A 26,920-nucleotide genomic window follows, 5' to 3' on the forward strand; every position below is an offset into this window, starting at 1 on the left:
CAGAAGATTCATAGTATAGATAAGCTCCCTGAAGATAGTGGTTCCACACCTAAAAGCAGAAATATAGTGCTGAATGCTTTTATTAACAGGAAAAAAAGAGAATCTCAGATTTTATTATTGGCATTTAAAAGAAAAAAAATCACATGCCAAAAGAAAGGAAAAAAAAGATTATTGAGCTTAAAGTAGGAATTAACAAAATGTGAAATAAAAGAACATTTGAAATGCTAAGTAAATCAAGAATTGTTTTTTAAAGACTATAAATAAAAATTATAATTAGCAATTTACATTTTTTTAACTTCCACAAAAGTCCCACTTGAATGCCTCAATCATGACATCACGGTGACCCCTGACATGGCTTGGATTTGCCTCTACTGGTGCCACTTTGGCTACAGCCCGTATATTTTGATGTTGTGCGTTTGCTAATGTTGTCTTTGTGTTCATCTGTCATCTCTATAATTTTTTTAGCCCAGGAATTTTACTTAATAAACCATTTTTACTAGAGACCTTTGCTTTTTGATCACATAATTATTGTTAACTTTTTAGTTTCATTATTTTATGATCTATAAATTTCTCCCTTTCAAAAGGATTTCATCGTGATCTAAAACATGCTCAATTTTTTCAGTGTTCAATATACATTTGAAAAAGTGTATGCTAAAGATGAAACAAGTCACTCAACTTGAGGTGATGAACTTGAAGTGCAAAAAGAGACACTTATTTTGGGGCATGGCCAATGTGGAAATTTGTTTTACTCACTATGCATGTTTATGATGAGGATTTTATTTTTCAGTTTTGTTGTCTATTTGGGGAAAGGGGAAACTGTGGGAAGTATAGATTCTCAATGCTTGTTTAAATAAATTTATTTTTTAAAAGAAACCATAGTTTACTTAAAGAACTGTGTATTTTCTACAAAAAAAAATGGATCTTTAAACAAACTAAGAGTTCACTAGTAAGGCAAAAACTCAAATGACTTTACAAAATTAACCTAGTAATTTATGAAAATAAATAGTCCCTAATTTCCAAAAAATTGCATGTTCCCTGTTTTTGCCATTGTTATTCATATATACATATGTAATATATATACATATATATATAAAATCCTAGTTCTTCAACATTGCTTGCTTATAACTTTTTTCTTATTTATCTTTTTAAAAAATTTTCATCATATTCTGACAGTTGTATCTCTCTCATACTTAATTTTCTGTTGCTTCTTGAAAGGATATGGATTTTAATTTAAGATATGGATAGGAAATATCTAGAAAAGGAAGCCGTGATTACAAAGAGCCATATGGCTCAATCAAGAACAGGTCATGCCAGGCTAACTTTATTTCCTTTTTTTAACAGGGTTACTAAAGTAATATCATGAAAATGCTATAGACATGGGCAGCTAGGTGGTACAGTGAGTAGAGCACTGGCCCCTGGAGTCAGGAGGACCTGAGTTCAAATCCAGCCTCAGACACTTGACATGCTTACTAGCTGTGTGACCTTGGGCAAGTCACCTAACCCCAATTGCCCTGCCTTGCCCTCTAAAAAAATTGTCTTAAAAAAAAGAAAAGGCTATAGAAATAATTTGCCTAGCTCTTTAGAAAATATATCATACAGTTCTTATGGAAAAACTGAAGTGATGTGGGCTGTATGATAATACATGATAATACAGTTACATGTATCCGGAATGGGTCAAATGGCTAGACTCAAGGAATTGTTGTTCATGGTTTGTTGTCAGCATAAAAGGACGAGTATAATGTTCCAGGGATCTGGGCTTGGTCCTTAACATCCCTGTTTCTGTATTGAGTCTCCAAGAGAATGTGGCACCATGCAAGCTGCCTCGTGTCAGTATTCTTTCTAACAGCATGGGGAGTCATAGCTAAGCAAGGGCATCCCCGGTGCTTGAAAACAGCACAGGTTACTCTTGCATGAATGAATAGCATGCTTATCAGAATTGCAGATGACACAAAGCTGGAAAGGATAGGTGACATACTAGATGATAGAATCCAAGAAGATCTTGGCAGACTCTTAGGACTTTGGGCTGAAACGAAGATGAAATCCATGAGGTTATAGATTTAGTTGTGGGAATGGACTTTAGAAGTCATTTAGTCCAACCTTTTAATTTTATAGATGAGGAAACTGAGGCCCAGAGAGGTTAAGTGTCTTGCCAAGGATTACACAGCTAGTAATTATTTGAGGCAGGATTAGGACCTAGGTCTTCCTGATTCCAAGTGCCACTATCCACTGTACCATGTGGCATCTTAAGTATTCAGTAGGGATAGATTTAATCTTACACTTGCATTCAAAAAATTAATTTCACTACCGCAAGGTGGAAGAAGACGGCAGTCCATCTCAAAAAGATCTGGGACTTCAGACTATTGTGACTGCAAGCTCAGTCTGAGTCAGTAGTGTAATGTGGCAGCCAGAAGAGCTCATGCAGTCTTAGGAGACTCCATTAAGAAAGACAGCTTCCAGGAATAAGAAGGCACTCAGGTCCCTCAAATACTCTACTCTAGTCAGACCACATCTGGAGGGTCATGTTCAGTTCTGGAGGCCATGGTTTAGGAAGAATATTGATAAGCTGCAGAGCATCCAGAGGTGGGCAGGTAGCTATGTGTAGGATGCTCAAGGGACCTGAGTCCATGTCATCAGAGGATCTTTTGAAAGAACGGTGATATTTCGCCAAGAGAAGAAAAAAACTCAAAATGGGGGGGGGTGGCGCAGATAGCTGTTTTCAGGTATGTGTAGGGCTCTCATGTGGATAGAAGTTATTAGACTTGTTCTGTTTTTCCCTAAAAGGCAGAACCCAGACCAAGGGGTGCATGTTGCAAAGAGGCAGATTTAAACTTCTCAGGAAAAGCCTCCTAACAATCAGAATGACTTAAAAGTGAAATGGGCTGCCTCAAGAGTCAGTAGTCACCCCATCATTGGAGGGCCTTCAGCAGAATCTAGATAATCACTTGTCACATGTTATTGTGGGGATTCCTCTTGGATATGGGCCGCTTGATGGCCACTAGAGTCCCTTAAAATTCCCAAATTCTGTAATTGTGATAAATATAACTCACAAACATATGTAAAATATTTTGTCCTCATTATCAAGGGTGCTGTTAAGTAGGATTTATTATGCTTTTTCCTATCTCATTGTTTTCTGGCAGTCTAACTACTACATACCTTTTCAGACTTAATTTCATGGTCCTCTCCAGCCAATGCGAATTATTTGTTCTCTAATTTCATCCCAGTCTCTCTTGTTTCCAGTCTTTACATATGCTGTTCTCTCTGTGTGAGACTTCATTCTCATCCCCAAACTCCTCTTTGAGACATCCTTCTATTCTAAGGCCCAGTGCATGTGCCATATCTTCTAAATCTGTATCATCTATTCTGATTCCCCCAGCTGGGAATTGCCAGATCCAATCTGTAAGATCATCAATTTTGAATTGGAAGAAACTTCATTTTGTAGAACAGGTAAATGACGCCTAGAGAATCTGTTCAGTGACGTGCTTTGCTGTGGTCACATAGGTAATAAGCAGCAAAGCCAAAATTTGAAGTAATTTAACCCCCTTTGAATCTCTCGGACCACTCTAACCTCACTTTCTATCCTATGGTTTATTTTTGTGTATATCTCACAACATCTATTGTAAACTTCAGAACAAGGATTATGCTTTATATCTTCAGCAGCAGCACAGTTTGGGCCTTATCATACACTCAATTAGATTAAATTGAATTGAGTTTCTATTGGACCTCAGGATATGAGGAAAGCAAGAAAGACAGGATTCAAGCCAGTCAAAGAGCTTTGAGGAGAAGGGTAGGAAGGATGAATTTGGATTGAAAGGCCAACAGGAGGCCTAGAAATATGAAAAAAATGGATGGAGTAGAGGGAATTTGATGACAGTAGAGGGATTAGATGGCAATTTGACCTGTTCATTCCCTCAGAAAGTACAGATACATTATCTGAAGTCTTAACAGAAAGCCATCTCAAGTTCAGGTCAGTCAGTAGCCGAAGGAGAGAACTGGCCTGGTATCTTTCATTCAGGGATAGCCTATTTTATATTTCAGCCCCTAGACTCTGCCCAGACACCTTCTAGATCAAAAATGTGACCTTAGTCCCATAAATTGGCTGGGCTGCTCTCTATGCCCAAGAGCTACCTAGTAGACCAGGAAGCTGTACTCTTCCTCCCCTGATGGGAGCAAGTCTGACCAGAGATTCTTCCTAGCTCGTCAGCAATTTCTGCTCACTGAAGTATTGTGCTAAAATCCTGTGATGTGTGAGCAAATCTGCTATCACCATGTCCCCCACTCTCTTGTTTACTTGGATCAGAGGGAAGTATTTTAATCTCTCCTTCCTTTGGAAGAGTGCTGAGGTTAGAATCTCAAGCTCTGTACAACTTGTAGCATCCCTGTTTAGGTGTGTTCAGAGGCACTGGGATCACTTCTCTTTTTCCAGCTCTGGATTTTCCTTCTCGTGCCGCTTCAAAGCCAACAAAACCCATCCTGGGGACAGTAAATCCATTTCTAAGTTTCTGATTCCTTTCTCTTTCCATTAGAATAGCTATTACTAAAATTATACATATAGCAGTTTAAAGTTTACCAAGCACTTTTCTCATAATACTCCTGTGAAAGTAGATAGTGAAATAGTAGTAGCTCCCATTTTACAGGTGAGGAAACTGAAGATCAGAGAGGTGGCATGACCTGACCAAAGTCACACAGCAAATAAGTGCCAAAGCCAATATCTGAATCCAGGCCTTTCTGATTCCACGTCCATCGGTCTTTCTACCATGCTTCCTTATAGTAAGAAAGAGGCCTGCACCTGTCTCTTTCACTACACACCTAATAACCTAGGTTTTCCCCATCAATCCAGTAGAGAATAACTCTGAATCACCTGGCATGTGCCTCTGAGCTCCATGATTTATTAAGCCAGTCTATCCCACTCATTCAGCTATGTAGGTAGGTACCTGGGTAGCATGGTACAAGTCAAAAGAACTCTGGACACAAGGAAGGTCAAGAAATCTGGTTGGCCCTTCCACTGTATAGGGTAGCAGGGGACGGTGGAAAGTCGAGGACAACTGTAGGGTTGTGAACTTGAGAAACTGGAAGGATGGTGGTGCCCCCCACAGGAAGAAGCTGTGAAAAGGAGCTGTGTAGGCAGCAACACATTCCCCATCTTTCAGCCCTCTTATGCTGGCTCTCTGCCTCCACCTCTGTAATCTTGATGGAATAGGCCATCTCCTTCCTTCACCAAGGACTTCCTGGCTGGTTGTAGCATTGGTGCTGCTCTCTCCAAGACCAAAATGTCCCCCAACAAGAGAGTCAAAATACTATTACAAGTGCAGAATGCAATTAAATTGCTGTTGATAACTGTACAAAAGGCAAAATAGATTGTATAGCCCCAATTCCAAAGGCATAAGAAGGGCCGTTTTCCTTCTGGAAAGGTAATAGAGCAAATGTCATCAGATATTCCTTCAACCAGGCCTTTCATTTTTACTTTAAGGATAAGGGCAAGCAGGTGTTTTGGGGAGGAGTTTGATGGGGTATTTTGCTGGTAATCTTGCCTCTGGTGGTGCCACTATTCTCTGCCTTGTCTACTCATTGGAACATGCTTGGCAGCAGATATTGGGAAATATAGCACCAAGAGAGAATTCAAAGGTTTGAGAGACTGCCTTGTGAAGATTAACAAAATTTGATGGAACTCATGGCCTGTATCAAGTTTTGGTGTCTTGGTGCAAGGCATTATCATCTACTTTGGAATCTATGATACAACAAAAAGTATGCTCCCAGATCCTAGGAACACTCATGTTATGTTCAGTTTGATACCACTGCTATAGCAGGTGTGGTCTTTTATCCCTCTGATATGGTAAGGCAGTAAAGGATGATAACAGTCTCAACACAAAAGAGCTGATATCATGTATACTGGGACAATTAACTGCTGGAGGACGATTGCCAAAGATGAGGATTTCAAAGCTTTCTTCAAGGGTTCCTGGCCTAATGTTCTTAGAGGAATAAATGGAGCCTTCATGCATGTCCTGTATGATGAATTGAAGAAAGTTATATAAGTATATCCTAACTAAAAATAGAAACCGTGAATATAGATCATGCAGAATACTTAGCCATTTTAGACCACTGACCTTCAGTAAAGTGTTTTCCAGGCCAGTTCATGTTTGTATAGGACTCATTTATTTTGATTTATTTACACAATGGAACTGATGATTCATTTGGTTGGGGAAAATAACGGTTATATTATGTTGTGAGTCCAAGAAGGCAGATCAACTTAGACCATCTAATTGAAATGTTATTTTTGTAGGACCATAAATTTGTATTTAAGTATCTCTTAAGTTATCTCTTCCACTTCTACTTAAACACCATATATACTGTTTTGCATAGCTGAATATTTGGCAGTTATGGTAATATGTGTTGTGTATTCTGCTGTAAAACAATAAACATAATAAACAATAAATACACAGAACACTCATTAAAAAAATGAAGGAAGGGAGGGATTGAGAAAAAATCAGTTCTATTTTGAACATGTTAAATTTGAAATCCATCCATGTGGAAATAACCAGCAGGCAGTTGATTATATGGGACTAGATTTTAGGAGAGAGTAGGGATATATTTATATACATATATATGCATATATAGATGTAGGTATGTATAACAGTCATCTCTGTGGAGTTTGTTGATTCCATAGGAGCAGATGAATTATTGCACTTATTGGAGCAGGATTTATTGAGTATCTACCATGTACTGTAGGCAATATAATAAATAAGAAAAATCCCTGCCTTCAAATAGTTTATAATCTTGTCAGAGAGAAAGACAATTGGAAAAGTGTGATATAGAGTATAATTAAATGCCAAAAAAAATGTTAAAGCCAGTGCTAAACAGCCAATGGAAGAGAATAAGGAAAAGTTTCACGAAAGAGGGATTTAACCTTTGGAAGGATGGAAAATTTGATCGTCTTCTCATGTCCCTAAAGGTCTGCAGTACTGAAGTACCTAGAATACCAAAAGAGACAGTGCAGACAGAGAAAAGAAGAGGACCCAGGACGGACTGGGGATGTTCCCTGTTTAAGGGGGTAGGGGCATGAATGATGATCCAGCTCTTGAGATTGAGGAGTGGCCAGGCAAGGAGGAGGAGAACCAGAGGATGGCAGTGTCACAAAAACCCAGGGAAAATAGAATGTCCAGAGTGGTGAGGAGGATCACATGCTGCAGAGAGGTCCAAAAGTATGAGAACTGAGAAAAAGTCATCATTGGATTTGGCAACTAAGAGGTCACTGGTAACCTTAAAGAGCGTAATTTCATCTGGGTTATAACATCAGAAGACAAATTGAAAGGGATCAAGAAATAAGAGGAAAAAGATTTTTTAAAGAATTTGGCCCTGAAACAAAGAGGAGATATATAGGAAGATAGCCTTAGGAGATGGTAAGATTAAGTGAAGGGGTTTTTAAAGCGTCGAGGGAGACTTGTGCATATTTGTAGGCAGTGAGAGAAGAGCTATTAGATAGGGAGAGATTGAAAATTAGAAAAAGGGAGAGGATGATTTGAGGGGAAGGAGGAAAATGGATGCAACTGTTAGAGAAAACAGAATCAAGGGCACAAGTAGAAGAAACAGTGAGGAGAAAGACCATCTCTTTTCATCAGAGAATGGAGCAGAGGAGGAGAGATTGAGGGACAATATCAAGAGGTTTTATAATGTGATGTAAGAGAGAAGAAGAAGCTCATGGCCATGGCATCTATTTTTGCAGTCAAGGATGAAGGACTCCATGCTGAGAGGGAGGGAAGTGGAGAAGAGTGGGAAGGGGCAGTTTGAGGAGAGAAGAAAAGGTCTGGAACAGCCCTCTAGGAAGTTCAATTGAGAGTCAATCAGGACTGCTAGGTCTGTAGTTGGATCTAGTAGCAGAATAATAGATGGATAGACCCAGCAAGAATTTATTAAGGGTTAGCTATATGCCAGACACTGTGCTAAGTACTAGGAATGCAAAAAGACAGCCCCTACTCTCAAAGAGTTTACATTCTAATGGGGGAAGATCATACAGAAGGGAAATGATTTTTTTAAAAGGGTAGGTGGAGAGAGAAGGCAACCCTGGGGCAGAGGGGGTGGGGGAGGCATTTTAAAGGGCATTCAAAAAAAAGAGCTAGGTTCTAATATCTAGTTTGGGCCAAGGCATTTCCTAAAATGGAGAGCTGTGGGCAGGACCTCACCAGTCAAAAGAGGGAGCAGCAGGGGCAAAGGTGTAAAAGTCCTGAGAATCAGGAATAGAGTGGATTGATCTTGAGCATTTCCTACAATAGTGGCAGCGGAAGGAGAGAGACATCATTCAGTGGAAAGAGCAGTGGACCTGACTGACTGCTCTTGTATTTCCTCACTTTAAGAAAGTCACAAGTTTTCTGAGCCTTCTTCCATTAACTCTAAATTGGAAATGATATTTGCACTATTTCACTAGGTCACTAGGGGGACAGAATGCTGGACTTTGGTCAGGAAGGCTACTTGACCTGCCTCAGACCCATATGCTGTGTGACCCTGGGCAAATCACTTAAACTCTTTCAGACTCAATTTCCTCATCTATAAAGTAGGGGGTAATAGTAGCACACATCTCACAGGGTTGACCAAATGAGATAATATATGTAAAGTACTCTGCAAACCTGAAAGAACTTATATAAACGCTCTTAATCTTATTGTCAAGTAGTTGTGAGGGTTATGAGATAATGCATATGAATTATTTTATAATCTAGAGTTATATAGGTATAAGTTATTTATTCTATTATACTTTTTTTTCTCAGTGCCCCAGCAAAAGCTTAAAACTGCACGCAGTGGAGGAAATGGATAGTTATGGTATTATTTCAAGAGGTACTTTTGTTGCTATCCTTAGACTTTAAACATCGGCATTTGATGAGTTTAAAGATACCAGATACAGAACTGGTAAAAGATTCTTTTGTCCTACCAAGACAACCTGTTTTGTTTTGTTTTGTTTCATTTGAAGGAAGAGGGGGTAGGGGGTAGAGAAGAGGGGGGAGTTGGCAGAAATCTGTACCTGTGAGTTTCAATACTATCCAGTCTCCTGGTATATAGAAATTCCTTCTCCTGATCAGCTCAGCATCTTGTCTATAAATCATAGCTTAGAGTTGTCTAGGGCACTGAGGTGAAGTGACTTAGCCATGGTCACAGAACCAGTATGTATCAGAGGTAAGACTTGAGCCCAGGCTTCCTGACCCCAAGACTGTCCCTCCCTCTATTCACTACAATCCATACTCCCTCTCTTTCCAAATAGACTCTTAAAACCAGTCTTAGCAAGTTTAGTAACTATTCAACTTATTCCATCCCCAAGACTTATTTAACATCAGTTTCTCACTAGCAGCAGTGCTAGTTGATCTGGACTGATCTTGTTATCCAGCTAAGTGCTAGGAGAAAGGTCCTTAAGAGTTCAGGTCAGTGTTTGGCAGACACTTGAGAACTACCCCAGGCCCTCTAGTGACTAAAACCTCAGCATAAGGAGTGTTGAAAGTTGCAGAGAGGGAGTAGAGGCTCTCCACGGTTCTTGGACTGAGCCAACAGTCCCTCTGTAACTACGGGGAGAATGAGCAAGGACCCATGGAGAAGTTCCAGGACCAACTTATCTTTCCCTGAACATGGTGCTTAGCCAGAACTGCACCGGAAAGGTCATTTAATTTTCTTCATTTAGCTCCCTGTGCTGGATTTGGAAAACCAGTACGGTGGCATCAGACTGAGCTCATGACAGGCACATTCCTAGATTATAAGGTCTATGAAGACAGAAACTGTGTTTACCTAGTTTTGTATTCAGGAACACCTGACAATACCTCCTTCATAGTGAATGCTTAAGAAATGTTTGGTGAATGAATGAATGAATAAATGTGAATGAAAAGATACTATGCCTGTTCCCCTTGCCCCATTTGGCAGAGTAATCCTCTCCTGGTCAGGTCACTGCTCAGCTTAGAGAGGGAGATGATTGGCTGTGTCTTCCTGGGGCTTTGTGACCCATCGAAAGGGCTGCTTTAGCACTTCTGAACCTCCCCCATCCCTGACCTACACACGCTCCCCTAATGCAACCCCAGATGTAACCTGGGGGGGTGGGGCGCTACATGAAATTTCCAAACATTATTTCAGCCCAAACTGTGTCTGAGCAGAAAGACAACAGCCCAGTGACAATGGGGCATGGTCGCACATCAGAAGCTGGAAACTTTTTGACAGATTCAACAGATTGAGTGTATGCTGTACAGGGGTTTCATTTCTCTGAACAAGCAGCAATGGTTCCAGCCTTCCTACCTGGTAGGATGAGATCTATAGAGCAAGGCCCGTAGGAAATTCAAAATGGGGGAGGAAAGTAGTAGGCCACCTCTAGAGACTAATTAGGCTGCAGAAAAAACCTGGCAACTGTCCTGGGACAGAGAGGGAGAAAATGGGGATTGACCAAAGGTTTTCATTGTTCACTTGGCCAGCCCAACTTTCCAGATGCTGCCATTTTTTGTCCTTGGGCTCAAAGCTTTGTGTTCCATGATACTACATAAGAACTAAAGCTGCCTGGAGCCCTTGTTTCATACACGAAAGCTTATGGGTTCCCGCCGGGGAACCACTCTCTGAAGTCTGATATTATTTACCCTAACCTGCTAAGGAATGCTGCTGCCCTTTGACTGAAACATTTAGATATATGACTGATGATCATGGTTGGATAAAGGCAGCCAAGGGTCAGAAATCTATGTGCCGCTTGGATTAGGGGATCTCAGTCATGCCCTTCATAGAACTATCATAGGAAAGCTGGGAAGTATGGGATAGACAGAATTTCTGGTAAATTTGTGACTGTCTTCAAATAGATGAAGATTTATTCTGTGGAGGATGATGACCAGCTGTTCTCCTTTTCTACTGAAAAGAGAATAAAGGAAATGGGTTGAACTTGTAGCTGGAGGACTTTAGATTAGTAAAATAGTAGGACATCCTTGACCATGAGGATTATTAAACAACAGAACAACTGACTTAAAGTTTCTGTGAGATTTTCTTAGCGCTTCATGAATCAGAAATTTAAATCTCTAAACTTAGGTGCTATCCTTAGAGCCTAAGGAAATCGACCAAGATCTCTCAAGTTCTTTACTTGGCCCAGCAACCCATTTCTTCCCCGCCCCCCTCCATTTGTCTGCCCCAAACAAGATTTGAACATTGTGCTTCCTGTGTGTTATAGGAAGCTTTGAACATTCACTGTAATGTCTGTGAGTTGATTTAATCACAAAATAAATATCTGCCGCTGTAGAGTGTGGAATTTCCAGGCATTAGAAAATATTTGCAATTATAAAAAAATTTTTTAAAGTATCCTTTGTTGTACCCATACACACAAGTTACAATCGGCCTGCCTTATCTACCTTCCTACCTTTTGTCCAGACTCTCTCAGGGTTAAACTTTTTCATTACCAGTGGAGAAGTTCCATTCAATGGATCACCTTTAAAAAGGGGATCCCAGAACAGGGAGTGACTTGACAAGGTCACATAGAACCAACCCTACAGACCAAATCTTTTCCTCCCTCTTATCCATTCTATGCCTGTCCTTAGGAACCATGGAGCTATAAAGCAGGATTTTATCCTAGAGTCCAGTTCCCAAGTATCACTCTCTTGATATAATAGTGACAATACAATGGTCATCTGTCATAACTTGTGACAGTCACCATATGCCATAAGATGATTGTAAATAAAACCAGGACCCACAACCAGAGAGGCCCTTGGTAGTATCACTGCTTATGAATCAGAGCCAAGTTCCATGGAAAATTTAATTCCTCCAAACTCCATAGCCTACTTCCAGAGAGTATCCACCGTTTGTCAAAGGATAGGTAGCCCCCGCCAATGATCACAGAGGCAGAGGCAGCTGCCCTGTATGGCGCTGACCATTACTTAATCTCTCCCACCACACATTATTCTTGTCTTAATACAGCTGTGAGGATATCTGTCAGCAGACTAAGGTGGGCTGGGGGAAGAGGGAGGGCAATACATTCCAGGAAAGAATGGCCCTGAGAAGTGCAATCCTGAGAAGTGCATCCCTAACCTGGAAGAGCCTCAGATTGCTCCTAAAAGGAGCTGCCCCAGAGTCAAAGTTTGTTCAGTTGATTGCCTTTGAGGCTCAGATTCTAGAACCTAACATTTTGGGGTCACCTGGGAAATAATTTATCATTGGAGGATCAAGAATGCCTACTGCCATCCAACATGATGAACTTCCCCCAGTCTCAAACCCTCCCCCTCCCCCCAAACTCCTGGAACTGTATCAGAATTAGAACAATCTTGTATCACAGGTGTGGCAACAGAAAGAGCCTGTTTTTAAGGAACGGAGCTCCATCTGCTGGTCACGGCACAGCTGCCTTCAGAGCAAAGGTCTCCCAGAGCCCGGTAAGGAACCAGGCCAGATCATGAAGGAAAGTCAGATTCTCCATTATTCTCCCAGTGAAAGGCCCCTAGAATTCTGGGATGATTTCTTCCAAATCCCAATGTATAAGAAGACCAAGATGCATCCCTAGGCAGGGCAGAGCCTTACCTAAGTGTCGATGAGCTGCTTCCCAGGCAGCAGCCCTGGCATTAGCTGATGTCCCCAGGGAAAACCACTCCAGGAATACAGCAGGGATGGTATTGAGCTCTGGAAGGCATCAGTTCTTCCAACTGTGTTCACTCAGGTACCCTATTCCCACCTGAGACATTATTATTTAGGATCCCAAGCTTAGGCCTTCCCATCAGGCTTTAGCCCTGAAGTTCCTGGCTTACCTGGCATTGCTCAAGACATTTCCTAAGGATTCTTCAGCATGTGTGGCTGCTCTGAGAACTCTATCAAGGGCTTTAGTTGTGTCCTAAAAAAGAAGTTAGTGACTTTTATGTGGTAAAAGGTCAACAGAGAGGTAAAATGCCCTCAGTTCCCTACCACATCCCCCAGAAATCCCAACACATGCCACTGCAACAAATTCCTGATAACCCCATGCAACAGCTAGGGCCTCATGTGGCTTTCTAACCATACTACCCCTGAGCAGTTGCCTCTGAAAGAGGGCATTTGGACCTAAATCTAATCCAATCTTGTAGAAATCCTTAAAAAGGTCACTCTCAAGCTGGAGGGCCCTTAAAGTTCAGTTTTTTTAGTGGATAGTTGGTGATCCATTTTCATCTAGGACCACTGCCTCTCCTTTGCCGTACACCAAACTCCCCAGATGGTACGGGAGCTGTCAGCCTCTGGATGTTCCAGGAAGCACCACCTTGTAAACAGTCTTTCTTGTTCCCCCAATTGCTCCTGCCTGTTCTCCCCAACTACCTTGTATTTATTTAGTCTGTATGTAGTTACATAAGTACATATTGTCTCTCCCAATAGAAATGCAAGCAAGCTCCTTAAGAGCAGGAATTGTTTCATTTTGGGTTTGTGTGTGTGTGTGTGTGCGCGTGTGCGCGCACGCACGCAAGATCCTAGCATGTAGCACTGTGGCACTTGATCATTCTTCATTCCTTAGTCCAGGGGTGGGGAACATGTGACTCTAGGTCCTCAAGTGCCACCCTAGATTCAGTCAAAGGAGAATTCCACTGGACCTTTGGCTAAGGCATAGACACTGACCTGGCCTCCTTTCTGTCTCCTTATAGCTGGGGTATGGCCGTCAAAGGAGGCTTGAGGACCTAGAGGGCCCCATGCGGCCTTAAGGCCTAGGACTAGACCAAATGCCCCAGGTACCATCTTTGCTAGATTAAGTTCCCTGGCCTGACTAAGTACAAATGTATGTGTATAGCAGTAGAGCGGCCCCTAGAACGACCCTTCAGCCCTGTCACTTACCGGATTGCACACAGTCATACACATTTGGTGACACCTCAGTCATTGACGCGGCTTTTGCCATATTGTCATCTCAGCCAGTTCTAGGTATCTCAGTGTTACAGACCTCTGGGAACAAGGGGAAACAGTCAGTCCTTCCAAATGCAATCCCATTTCCATGGAGCCTTCCTGTCAGTCTCTCCCCTTTGATCTTTAGCACTGACTTGGCTACTCACTTAGCATTTTATGTTCTGTAGCATGTTGTTTTTCTCGAGGATGAGAAGGCAGGAGTTTCTCTTATGTATCATATTGCATATAGCACAGTGCCAGGCACATGGTAGACACTCAGTAAGTCCTTGATAAATTAGTAATTTACCCAGTTTGTCTCTTCAGAATATTTTGCAGATGCTGCCTAGGGGCAACACCACCTTTTTCGTTTCCACTTCTCAAGAGGCTAATACAACTCTTTCCTTTGGCTAAGGCATAGACAAGGTCCAGTGGAATTCTCTAGATGCTGACCTGGCCTCCTTTCTGTCTCCTTATAGCTGGGGTATGGCCGTCAATGTGTACTCCACATCTGTGACCAGTGAGAACCTGAGTCGCCATGACATGCTTGCTTGGGTCAATGACTCTCTGCATCTCAACTACACCAAGATAGAACAGCTATGTTCAGGTAAGAAGAGAATGGCAAAGCAGGAATCCAAGCTAGATGTAGAGAGGGAGAAAGGAGCAGGAATCATGAGAGTAAAATAACTTGAGAATTAGAGAAAAGGGGTATGTAGTTATGGTTGAGACCAAATCAAGCAGCAGAAGCCTAAATTAATTTACCAGATTTGTTCATAGAACTTAAATAAGTAAACAAAGTGTTTAATCAAGGGAAGGTAAAGAAAGGGCAGGGAAAGTTGCAGGAGATACTGTGGGAGCAAGGGAAGATTCAGAAGAGTAGGAAGAGGGAGGCAGGTGAAAGTGGCACCAACAGTCTCTATTCTCAGCACCAAATTGGTTCTCAGTGTGCTCAAAAGAAAGGGGTCTGGGAGATCCAGAGTAGGAAGGAGTTGGGGAAGGAGAGGAGCTAGACTATGGAGACACTCCTGAGGTCAGGCATGCCAATCCACAGGGGCTGCTTACTGCCAGTTCATGGACATGCTCTTTCCTGGATGTGTGCACTTGAGGAAGGTGAAGTTCCAGGCCAAGCTAGAGCATGAATATATCCACAACTTCAAGGTGCTGCAAGCTGCCTTCAAGAAGATGGGTGTTGATAAAGTAGGTGTCTGCACTCAGGAGACCCTGAGGAGCCCTGGGGAAGAAGACAGTCCGGCAGCCACCACCACAGCAGGGGCTGATGGAGCCATTTGGGTCCTTCTGCAGCCTGCTCTGGCCCTCCTCCCTCCCTCCCTTCCCACCCCAACTCCATGGGAAGAGAATCCAGCCTTGGGGGCCATATTGAGAACCTCAAGCCCTTTACATACTGTCTTGAGATGCTCAAACTCCCCACCCCAGTGCACCCCCACCCACAAACTTCTTCCTCCTACCTGAGCTCTGCATATCCTGAAAACTCAGGCTCTCAATGGTCTGGTTCCATTTAACTGTCATTCCTTAGTTAGCCCAAGATCCTCATCTTAACATCTTTGTTCCCCTAGTGTATTGATTTTCCTTCAGCTGATCCTCTCTCCCCATTACTGAGGGGGACACTATATGAGTTTTTTTGGGGAGGATGGGAGATAGCTTTCTCCAGTCTGTGGAGAAGGAACTGGTCACGTGTGCACATGTGTACACACACACACACACACACACACACACACACACACACGTGTGTGCGCGCGCGCTCGCATCTCTTCGTCTCAACCCTGCACCTTCCAGTCCGGTTCAACTGCTGTGGTGCTGGAAGGGTAGGAGGTCAGTGAGATAGGGATTGGACAGTGGGGAAGGAGAAAGCTAGAAAATGAAATGCTGCATGTTGACCCTGGGGAGGTAGTCCATGATGCAAAGGCATTGCCCCTGAGAGAAAGAGCCCTGAAATGGCACATGGTGAATGCTTTCTGCTTATCTGGTCTGTTTCAGATAATTCCTGTAGAGAAATTAGTGAAAGGAAAATTTCAAGATAATTTTGAGTTTATTCAGTGGTTTAAGAAATTCTTTGATGCGAACTATGACGGAAAGGATTACAACCCTCTACTGGCACGGCAGGGCCAGGATGTGGCGCCACCTCCTAACCCAGGTGATCAGATCTTCAACAAACCCAAGAAACCCATTGGCACTGCAGGTAACGTGCCCCAGCTGGGGGAGGGAACATGGGGGGCCGAGCCTAGAGTGCCTGTGGGGCCGGCCCCATGCCCACCAGCCTGGAGGAGACTGTTATCACGGAGTTCAGATGTCACCTACACTTGTGGGAGAGATCCAACCGTAGGGTGGTGATGGACAGGAAGGGGTGGGTGCTGGAAAATAGCCATTCACCTGGAAGGTGGCAGTCAGCTCAAGGTAGGAAACACAAGGCATTTCTTCCTACTGTCTGAACTTGATCTGTGGACCCAAGAGGGTGGAAGTGACAGCTGGTCCTCTGTCCAGGTCTCCTCAGCCAGCTCAGCCAGAGATATTTGCTCCTTTTGCACCCAGTGGCTCAGGGTGCCATTGTCACCAAGGCCTGTCCAGCCAACCAACTGGCTGTGGGTTCTCTCCCTTTCCCTGTCCATAGGGTGTTAGGCCCTTGGGTATGTCCTATCTTCACTCATCCCCAAAGCCTTTAATCAGAGCAGCAGTTGAAATGAGAAGTTGAATGAGCTACAGTAGTAGAGAAGGAAGAGAAGCAGGAGAACTGAGAGGGATGGGAATGGAAAAAGAGCAGGGACTCCCATCGGATGGAGTCCACATCTGACTCCGTCATAGCAGAGTCATCTCTTCTGCTTGCACTGCCTCCCCTACCTCCCACCCGCTTGCTTTGCACAGCAGCAGCAGCCAAATCCACCTGGGGAGCAGCAATAGAAAGGAAGCTAGCCACAGGCTGGTCGGGGCAGAATAGTTGGGAAAGACTGTGGGCCCCTCCTTTTGACAAGACTAGTCTGACATGGCACACAGTAGGGAACCCAACTCTTATGCAGACAGAGCACACAGTAGGGAACCCAACTACTTATGCAGACAGAGGGGAGCAAAGTCAATCCTGGGGAGTGGAGGAGGATGGGGCCAACATAAAGGACAAGAAGGGGGATGGGCCCAGTTTCTTCTGGCAGTCCCATCTCCCTGTGAGTATACTCAGCTATGAAAGCCCAGGGTCTCTCCTGATCAGGACCTGACCATGTAGGAAGATAGATTTTGAGTTAGGAAAACCAAGAACTAGGGACAAGACTTTGCTCACCTGGAGCCCTACTTCCTGGGTCTGGCTGCTCCTCCCTGAGCTCCAGCTGTTGGCAGGGGAGGACCTGGCTCTTCTCCATCTTCTCTTCTCCCAACTCTCCTGCCTCCTCCCTCCCCCGCCTCACTCTCAGGCCAGCTCTTTTCCCTACCCCACTCATTTCCTTCTCTTATTCCCTAAAGTCCCCAAAGGGGTTTCCCTGGCTGTCATAAAACCACACGTAGCTAAGAGTTTGGGGCTCATATCCTTCTGTCTGGCTCCCCAGTCAGGCAGGGGAGGGGAAAAATGACTGCCTCTTGCATGGGCTGCCTGTACCCTTGCAGCTGCTACATGGGGCCACCTTATGCCGAGCTGAGTCACTGGGCACAACTGGCCTGTTCTGATCCTTCTTTCTGGGCAGTTCCCCAGAGGACATCACCCACAGGCCCCAAAAATATGCAGACTTCTGGCCGACTGAGCAACGTGGCACCGCCCTGCATCCTTCGAAAGAACCCTCCCTCAACACGCAACGGTGGTCATGAGGCTGATGCCCAGATCCTTGAACTCAACCAGCAGGTCAGTATGGATGCTGGTGGGCACAGTGTGTGTCATGTTGTTCAGAGTACTGCTGCTCCCAAGGCTTGGTCCTTCACAACACTTGTGAGCCTTAGGATGCCAGCCAAGATCATGGTACAGGAAGAAAGCATGGCCTAAGGAAGGGAGGAGGGGCTCCAGATGTGTGAGGGTCATTGTCTCTCTAAGCAGCTACTGGACTTGAAACTGACGGTGGATGGGCTGGAGAAAGAACGTGACTTCTACTTTAGCAAACTTCGTGACATTGAGCTCATCTGCCAGGAACATGAAAGTGACAACAGCCCTGTCATCTCGGGCATCATTGGCATCCTCTATGCCACGGAGGTCAGCTCTTTTGCTCTGCCTGTACCCCCCAAGATCTGCCCTGGGGACTCCACCTTAGACCACTATAGTAGTTCTTACCTACCCCAAAGACCCAGCCCTTGATATATACTCCAACCTTGTTTCTCTCACCGTCTGCTCTACCTTTAACTATTTTCTTTTCTAAACCCCTCCCCACTTAGGAAGGATTTGCTCCCCCTGAAGATGATGAGATTGAAGAGCATCAACCAGAAGACCAGGATGAGTACTGAGGAGAGCACAGCCTATGCCAGCCCTGGTTGATTGCACGGCTTTCCCCGTGCTTCCCCCCCAACCCAACACATTATATCCCCCCTTCCCTCATAGCCAGTCGGCCAGGTGCTTTGTGTCAGTGCCGCAGCATTGGGGAGCCCCAGAGAGCAGGGGTGGGTGGGGGACAGGTGAGCAGGCACGGGGCCCTGTACATAATATGGCACTGGCCCAAGTGGGCAGGCCCCCGTGCTCACTCCTCACCTCTATTTATTTCCGTTGTCTCTTTGCTGTGTTGGTCAACACTTTCTAGGGTGGTACTACCTGCCCATCCACTCCACCTGCCCTGCTCCCCCAACAGCCCACAGCTGTATATTTGACAGACAAATTCATCGGTATATTTTTACTTACTGGATTTTCCTTGCACTTTACCTATTCTTTTCCCAGGGCTATAAAGGCCAGGGGCTCCGGGGCATCGAGCCTGGCTTGGCTCCCCTTCTCCATTGCCAGGGGGCCAGGTTAGGGCTCACAGATCCTTATTTATTTTGTCATTTGACTTTCCAGTGGCTGAAGGGCAGGTCCAGGGTGGGGGATGGGGGAGTACAGGATAGGTTTGCAGACTGGCAAGGGCGTGGGGGCCAGGGAGGAGGGGAGCACCTAAGGGGTGGAATTATTCAAACCTGACACTGGGCCCACCCTCAATCTTCTGCTCCTGGCACTGTATCCTGGCACTGCCCCCCCCCCGTGTCCCTTCCCCCACCCCCAGCCTCCCATTCCTGCAGCTTAGTTCATACCACACGGACTCTGCCTGGATCCTGCTGTATGTCTGCCCTCCCATCGTCCCTCCCTCTCCCTTGCCCATTCGGGCCACCCAGCCTGCATCTGTGTTCACTTTTATTTAAAATAAACTTGTGTGGTAAAAGTTGGTGCCATGTCTTCCTCCACTGAGCCATGGGTTTCCTTCAGCCCCTGAAGCAACGTTGTCACTATCAGCACCCAGAAATTACAGTCTATCCTTGACTTCCAAATTTCATCTCTGACCTGGACCTTAACACCACCACTGGGATGAGAACATTTGAAAAGAATTAAAATCAAACCACAAAACAAAAGCAAATAGAAACGTATAGGAAGGTGGTTGTGAGGAAGTACCTCCTGCTACATCACAGTAGCTGCTTTTACTGGGAGTCCTTTGTGTGTCTCACAGATGACCCAGCAACATACTATTAGATCTGTTTCCTAAGATGATTAGGGAAAAAGGAAAAGGACTTCTATGTTCTAAGATATTTATATCTCTTTGTGGTGGCAAAAAACTGGAAATTGTGGGGAATGCCTGTCAATTAAGGAAAGGCTGAACAAGTTAAGGTATATGATTGTGATAGAATACTACTGTGCTGTAAGAAATGATGAGCTCGAGGATAGGAAAATATGAATAGTCTTGCATGAAATAATGAAGAGCAAAATGAGCAGAACCAAGAGAATGCTCTTGTATACAGTAACAGCAATATTGTTCTAAGAACAACTTTGAGTGATTAAATCATTTTGAGTACTATAAATACTTAAAGCAACAACAGAGATGATATCTGCCTCCAGAGAAAGAACTGATAAATACAGGTATGTACAGTATGGTGTTTATATACATATATATTTGTGTCTAATGGTAGCCATCTCTAGGGTGGGGTGGTAAGGGAGGGAAAAAAATATAAAAAGTGCACAGCAGAGAATAAAAGAATTTGAAAGGAAGCATAGGAAGCAGAGTAGCTTTGAAAACAATGTGTAGTACTTACATAGTTTTTTTAAAAAATTAGTCTGAAATGTAAATTCACAGTTCAGAGAAAAGAGAATAACAAACGAAAGGATCCCATGACCTAAAATCCTCCAGGGGAAGTCAGCCTAAGAAAGTTCTCAAGAGTATCATTATAAAGAGGTCAAAAGAACATCTCAATTGGGGAGGAATTAAGGGAGTTATCTAAAGAAATCAATATGGATTCCCAGGAAACCAAGCAATCATCTTGGATCTTTCAAAGTCAAGTACAGAAGAGGAAGCAAGAGTAAATAAGAGAGGATGAAGGCAAAAACAATGCCGGGTCCTAAAGAGAAAGTGGTGAAAGTTCGGAAGGAGCTGAAGCTATCTAGTGAATCCAGGGACAACAAAAAGCTTGTTTGGATTTTTAGAAGGGGGCAGGGACTAACTATATCGGGGAATAGAGGAAGATCAAAGAAAGGACAGGACAACTGCTTGGGGTAGATGGAACAATAACAGGACAGAGAGAACTAATCCATTTTTACTTTGCTTTCATATCCTCTGTCAAGGAAAATGATCTTTGAAATAGAAAAGATAAAAAGACTAATAGGTAGTTGATGCCACAGATAGGTTAGGAGACAATAAGAAAGCATCTAGCTGTCTTGGATGAGATGAGTTCAGTTCGCTAGAGTCTAAATGGATTATATCCTCAGACAATAACAGAACTCAAAAGATGTGAGTGCTCAACCCCTGTTAGAGATCTTTGAAAGTTTATGGAAAACAGGCAAGGTTTGGAGGACAGATGCCCCGATTTTGGAGAAGAGAGAACTATAGATGAGTGAGTTTGACTTTGACTCCTGACCAACTTATGGAATGTAATATTAAAGCTTTGGTTAGTAAATGTGTAGAAAAGGAAGTAATGCTCACAAAAAGCCCATAGAACTTCACAAATAGACCATACAATTTGGGTTCTGGAAACCTGATGATGAAACATGACTTCCTCTTCTTCAGCAGTGAAATGGGAGACTGTAGGTGCAGAATATGCACAATGCTGCATACAACAGAGTAACTAGTACTTCAGGGGACTACTATAGAAATTGTTTTGCTAGATTTTAGTAAAGCATTTGACAGTCATACTATTTTTGTGGAAAAGATGGTGTCGTGGTTTAGATCATAGTACAGTTAGGTGTATTTTAAGTTGATTGACTGGCTAGAGCCAAAGAGTTTGCCATCCACTTGAAAGTGGTCTTTAATAGAATATACTCCAGAGATCAGTGCCTTGGTTCTGTGCTTTTGTTTAAAAAAAAAAAAAAGGACAAAGGCATAGAGGGCATGGTTTTCAAATCTGCAGATAACACAGAATTTGAAAGGATAGTGCACAAGTTATTTGAGATTAAGAATGCAAAGAGAACTTAAGAGGCTAGAATATTGGACCAAATCTAAGATGAAATCTAAAAATGATAAATGTAAAGTTTTATGATAGGGCTCAAAAAAATCAATTTAACCTTAGCCTTGGAGAAAAGATGAGAAAATGCACCAGTGAGAGTTTCACAGAAACCTAGGAAGATTTGCATGAGCTGATAACTGGGTGAAATGAAGAGAACCAGGAGAAAAATTTATATAATAACAAGAACATTATAAAGACAAACACCTTTGAAAGACTTAAAAAAAAAACTCTGATCAATGCAGTAACCAACCATGGTTCCAGAGGATCAATGACAAAACATGATGCTACCCACCTTATGACAAGTGTAGAATAAGACATAGATTTTTGGACATGGTGAATTATGGAAATTTACTAGATTATATATATTTGTTGCAAGGATTAGTTGTTATCTTTTCTCAATGGGGGAGGGCAGTTAGAGGGAGAGAAAAATAGCTTGTTTTATTTTAAGGTCCAAAAGAAAAAAAAATGCACCTTCCTGCGGAATGCTGGATTTGAAGTCAGAGGCCCTGAATTCAAATCTCACCTCTGCCATTTACTACCTGGTTAACCTTGGGCAAGTCACTTAAACTCTCTGAGCCTCAGTTTTCTCATCTGTAAAATAAAGGGTTTAGAGTTAGTGCCTGCTAAGCTCTCTTTCAGTACTAACTAGATGATCTTTCTTTGCAAAGATGGGGTCTGTGAGTGTAAAATATTATATATACTGTCAGATTGTTGATGTGTTGGTTAGATTTATTAAACTGCTTTTTCTCTTTGTTTAAAAGGATGAGTTGCTCAATAGGGGAGAGGGAGAGATAGGAAATGAAGATGACAAAAACAAAAGCTATAAAAAATGTTAACTTCATAAATATAAGATAGGGAAGGGTAGCTAAACAGCAGTTCTTCTGAAAAAGATCTGGTGGTATTAGTGGACTACAATTTCAGTATGAGTCAAGAGGGAAACAGTATGCAAGAAAACAACTAAAATAATTTGGGGCTGTATTAAGAGAGGCACAACATCCAGGAATAGATAGGTGATAGTCTCGATGTGTTCTGCCCTAGTCAGACATTGATAGTCCTGTTATCTGTGCTGGGAACCACATTTTAGGAAGACCATGAATAGGCTGGGAAGTTTCTAGAGGAAGGCAACTAGATTGATAAAGGGACTCCAGATTATGCCATATGAGAACCTGTTGAAGGAAATGGAGATGTTTAGCACAAAGGAAAAAAGACTTAGAGGTAATAAGATAATAGCCTTTAAGTATTTGAAGACATACGTACAAGAGGATTTAGACTTCTTCTGCCTGGTCCCCAAGAGACGAACTAGGAAAAATGGGCAAAAATTGTGAAGAGGTAATTTTTGGCCCAATAGAAGAAATATCCTTACCAAATTAGAAGTCGTTGTTGTTCATCCTTTGATTTCAAAGAGGATCACTCACATCACGTGGGCGTGATGTGTCGACCTGCTCTGAACTGGATTTAAGTGAGGCAGAGTTGCAGTCATTAGCCTCACTCTGTCTTGCAGAATTACAAAGTCCGATGGCAAGACAAAAGTCAGGACAACTGTTGATGGCCCAGGATGCAGTGGATAACTGGCATCTTTGATGTTATCTATACACACATATGTATATATACATGTGCAATGTGTTTATCTGTGTGTATGCATACATATACATATTCTGAATATAAATATATATTATGTATATATGTATGTGTGTATATGTATGTATATATATATATGGTATCATTTAAATTTATTGGTGAGTTCTCTGTACATCCCTATCAGCCTGGAATAACTCTTATTCTTCATGAGAAATTTTGCTTTTTGTCATCAGTCATACATTTAAGTTTCCCATCTCTCCTCTTATAGAATTTTAGTCTATGGAATTATACCTACTCTTTTTCTGAACTCTGAAATTTCTTCTCTCCAAATCTAGGATGTATATCAGACTACACTCACCCTTCTATTCCTTCCCCATAACAAATTTTAGGAAGGAGTGGTCACTTTCCCCTTAGTTTCCCAATATTTCAACCCCTGTTGGTATCAAATCCAGAACCGAATTTCCTTTTGTTGATTTCTCTGCCCTTTGAAGGATGAACATAACCTTAGGTCAAGATAACAATATCAGTTGCTCTGTTTTTGGTAAAAAGAGAGCTCCAGAGGGTATCTGGATAATTGAAGTTACTCATTCTTATTATATCAAGCTTCTATTCCAAGTCTGAGATCTGTTTCTAGAACTTCTCATTTATTTCTGATTAAATCATTCCTGTTTTTCCTTCCATTGAGCTTTCCCCAAGTACCCATGAATCCTTGCCCTGATTTCTAGATTTCCTCACATGAATATTCTTCACCATGGTAATTACAATGCCACAGCCACTCCTGCTGGAATTACTGTTAAAGTTCACGGACTAGCAGAAGCACAAAATTTCAGAAATGGAAGTGATCTCAGTGGCTGTACTCACTATTCTCCTCAATAGCATATAACAAGGTGGTTACCAGACTTTGCTTGAAGATCTCCTAGAAGAAGAACCTAATACCAAGTGAGGCAATCAATTCAACTTGAGTCCCCTTGGCAAGTACATGGGTTTCCCTTCACTATAGTGCTTGAGCAAAGAATGCATGACAACTTGGTGGGTGGTCTTAGGGGATTTTTGTTCTGACAAGGTAGCCTCTGCAATCTCTTCCAACTCCAAGATTCTATAGTATATGCAGGGCAGATAGCAAGATGCCCATGCTGGGTAGGCCCTCCTTCTGCCTTGTGGGGCCAAAACAGAATAAATCTAATGCCTCTTCCATAGGACAGTCCTATACTCTACCATGTCTTCTCTTCACAAGGTTAAACATCCCCATTTTCTTCAACTTATCCTCCCTGTGATAAGAACTCAAGACCCTTCACCTTCAGCTGCCATCCTCTGGACACAATAGCTTATCAGTAGCCTCCTTACATTGTGTCCCTCAGAACTGGACACATTAATCCAAGATGTGGTCTGACTAAAGGTAGAGGACAAAGAGACCACTACTTCCTTACACCTGGAAGCTAGGCCTCTCTTGATGCAGCCCAAGGTCGTATCCACTTTTTAGCAGCCACATCATATTGCTGACCCATATTAAGCTGGCAGCACACTAAAACCCTGCAACTTTTTTTCAGACATACTGCTGTTAAACCATGCCTCCTGCATCTTGTACTGAAGAGGAATTTTTGTACCCAAGTGTATGGTTTTCACATTTCTCCTGGATGGATTTTATCTTATTAGATTCAGCCCAATGCTCTGCCCTGTCAAAATATTTTTGGATCCTGACATCCAGGACATTAGTTATCCCTCCCAGCATAATGTTATCTGCAAATCTGATGAATATCCCATTTATGTCCTTATAATCAAGTCAATAAAAATGTGAAACTGATATAAAGGACAAAATCACAAACAAATTACAGGAGAAAAGGAGATACCTTTCAGAACTATAGATATGGAGAAGATTCTTGGCCATACAAAGCTTAAAAGACGATCATAAAAGAGATAAAATAGGGTGTTTTGAAACTATGATTCTCTTGATGCAGCCAAAGGTCACAATAGCTTTTCGGGATGCTCCATCACATGGCCGACTCAAAGAACTTACAGTCTAGATACTCTTTCTCCTATCGCCATAAGCATCCCATGCCTTTCTTCTCTATTGGAAAAGAGTGACTCCAACTGTGGGACTAGATTAAAGGAAGGCATATGGATCTAGAAACAGAACTCTCTCAGAGGCTGTTCAGCACAACCCCTTCATTTCATAGATGAGGAACCGTGAGGCTCAGGGAGTTAAGTGAGCTGCAGAGGGGGCATTTGAACTCCAAGTCTTCTGACTCCAGAATTTGTGCTACTTCCATAGTACTACAGTGTTTCCATGGTGTGCAGACACATCTCATGTTTCTACAGCACTTTAGAATTTGCAAAATACCTTCCTGAGGACCCTTGAAGGCAACTAAAACAAGCACTGCTGCTCCCATTTTAGAAATGAAGAAACAGGTTGAGAGAGATAAAGTCAAGGTCACACTTCTAACATCTGTTAGAACTGGGACTAAATAAAGCCCAAATCATCTGGTTCCCAGTCCAGTGGAGTAACACTATATGGACCTGAGTTTGGCTGGGCCAACATAACCCTTAATTGGTGCAGCTCCAACCCTCAAATATATTGCCTATCTTCACAAAAGAGGAACAGTAATAAAAGAATATAGGGCAGCTAGGTGGTGCAGTAGATACAGCGCCAGGCCTGGAGTCAGGAAGACCTGTGTTCAAATCCAGCCTCAAAAAATTACTAGCTTTGTGACCTTTGGCAAGTCACTTAACCCTATTTGCCTCAGTTTCCTCATCTGTAAAATGAGCTGGAGAAAGAAGTGGTAAACCACTCCAGTGTCTTTGCCAAGAAAACCCCAAATGGGGGAACATGACTGAACAACCACAATAACAGTAAAGGAATGGTCCATTTCTTCTGGGCATTGACTTCTGAGTAATGACACCACCAGTCTGGGGCCTGTATTACCTACCCTCCTTCTTAGCAGGCCTAAAGCCAGAGCAGGCTTGTTCTTGGAACATCGATGAAATGCTTGAAGAGCTGCCTCTAGCCACAAGCATCAAGGATCATATCAGGCAGGCATGATGTGTGACAAAGTAGCTGTACAGGAGAAGAAGTTTAGGCTACCAAAGGAAAGGTTAAAATTGGGCAGTTTGAGGTAGTGTCAAAAGCATGTAGTTTGTAAGATCTTGGTTCAAATCCTGACTTTGCTACTTAGTAGCTGCCCATGTGACTTTCAGTAGGTCATTTTCCTCCTCTGAACATCATTTTCCTTCTCTATAGAAGAAAAGGATTGGATGGAGAAAAGCTTAGTGCAGGGGAAAGAGGATGGGATCTGGGAGTCAAGATCAGTCTTTGATGAAATCTCTACTTTGCCACTTATCTGGGTGGCCTGAGGCAAGTCCCTTGGGCTCTATGTCCTTATCTATAAAGTGAGGTGCCTTCTGGAGGCAACGTGGAGCAGTGGGGAAGAAATCTGAAGGATCTTCAGGTATCCACCTCTGATTTCTCCAGTCTTTAAATATATGATCCTATACGGTAGATGATCTCTACTGTCCCTTCCAGCTGCAAATCATAGTCCCTGCTCTCTCCACTCCATCACATTCGTTCCATCCCCCCCCCAAAAGTGGAGGGGTCTGCGCTTGAGTTGTCATGTGAGCTCTCTTGAGCCCCACTGGGAAAATGGGGACATCCGTGTGACAATTTCCCCGTCCACCACCTTCACCAGGCTGTGATGAGCATCAAGAGAAAGGATGCACGTGGCCCGCAGTCCTCGACAAAGCTTTACACAAACGTGAAGGCCCCTCCCCACTTCACTCTTGCTGTGATTGGGGACGGGGGAAGGGCCGGGGGTTGGGGGTGACATCTTCCTGACCTAGAGATACGATGAGGTTCAGTCCCCAAGTCTGACAGCTGTGCGTCCAGGCGGAGGTCTCTGCTTCCCTCTTTTCAGGACAATGCCACGCCCCTAAGGTGGGGCAGACGACAAGACTACAA

At 43.0% G+C, this 26,920-nt stretch overlaps 1 protein-coding gene across 2 annotated transcripts in view; it reads left to right on the forward strand.

The window, feature by feature from the left end:
* MAPRE3 (microtubule associated protein RP/EB family member 3) overlaps positions 1 to 19,130 on the forward strand; it is an 87,639-nt gene extending 68,509 nt beyond the window's left edge. Inside the window, exons 2-7 of one of the 2 annotated variants that reach the window (XM_036752932.1) lie at positions 14,283 to 14,410; positions 14,855 to 15,000; positions 15,799 to 15,955; positions 17,484 to 17,638; positions 17,828 to 17,980; positions 18,160 to 19,130. In XM_036752932.1, the coding sequence (XP_036608827.1) occupies positions 14,290 to 14,410; positions 14,855 to 15,000; positions 15,799 to 15,955; positions 17,484 to 17,638; positions 17,828 to 17,980; positions 18,160 to 18,228 (801 nt within the window). In that variant the 5' untranslated portion in view covers positions 14,283 to 14,289 and the 3' untranslated portion in view covers positions 18,229 to 19,130. Of the gene's footprint in view, positions 1 to 14,282; positions 14,411 to 14,854; positions 15,001 to 15,798; positions 16,001 to 17,483; positions 17,639 to 17,827; positions 17,981 to 18,159 lie in introns of both variants that reach the window. The other variant, XM_036752931.1, reaches the window with a different exon arrangement.
* Positions 19,131 to 26,920: the final 7,790 nt, after the last annotated feature.

This window comes from Trichosurus vulpecula, chromosome 3, assembly GCF_011100635.1.
Source record: "Trichosurus vulpecula isolate mTriVul1 chromosome 3, mTriVul1.pri, whole genome shotgun sequence".
NCBI classification, from domain to species: Eukaryota; Metazoa; Chordata; class Mammalia; order Diprotodontia; family Phalangeridae; genus Trichosurus; species Trichosurus vulpecula.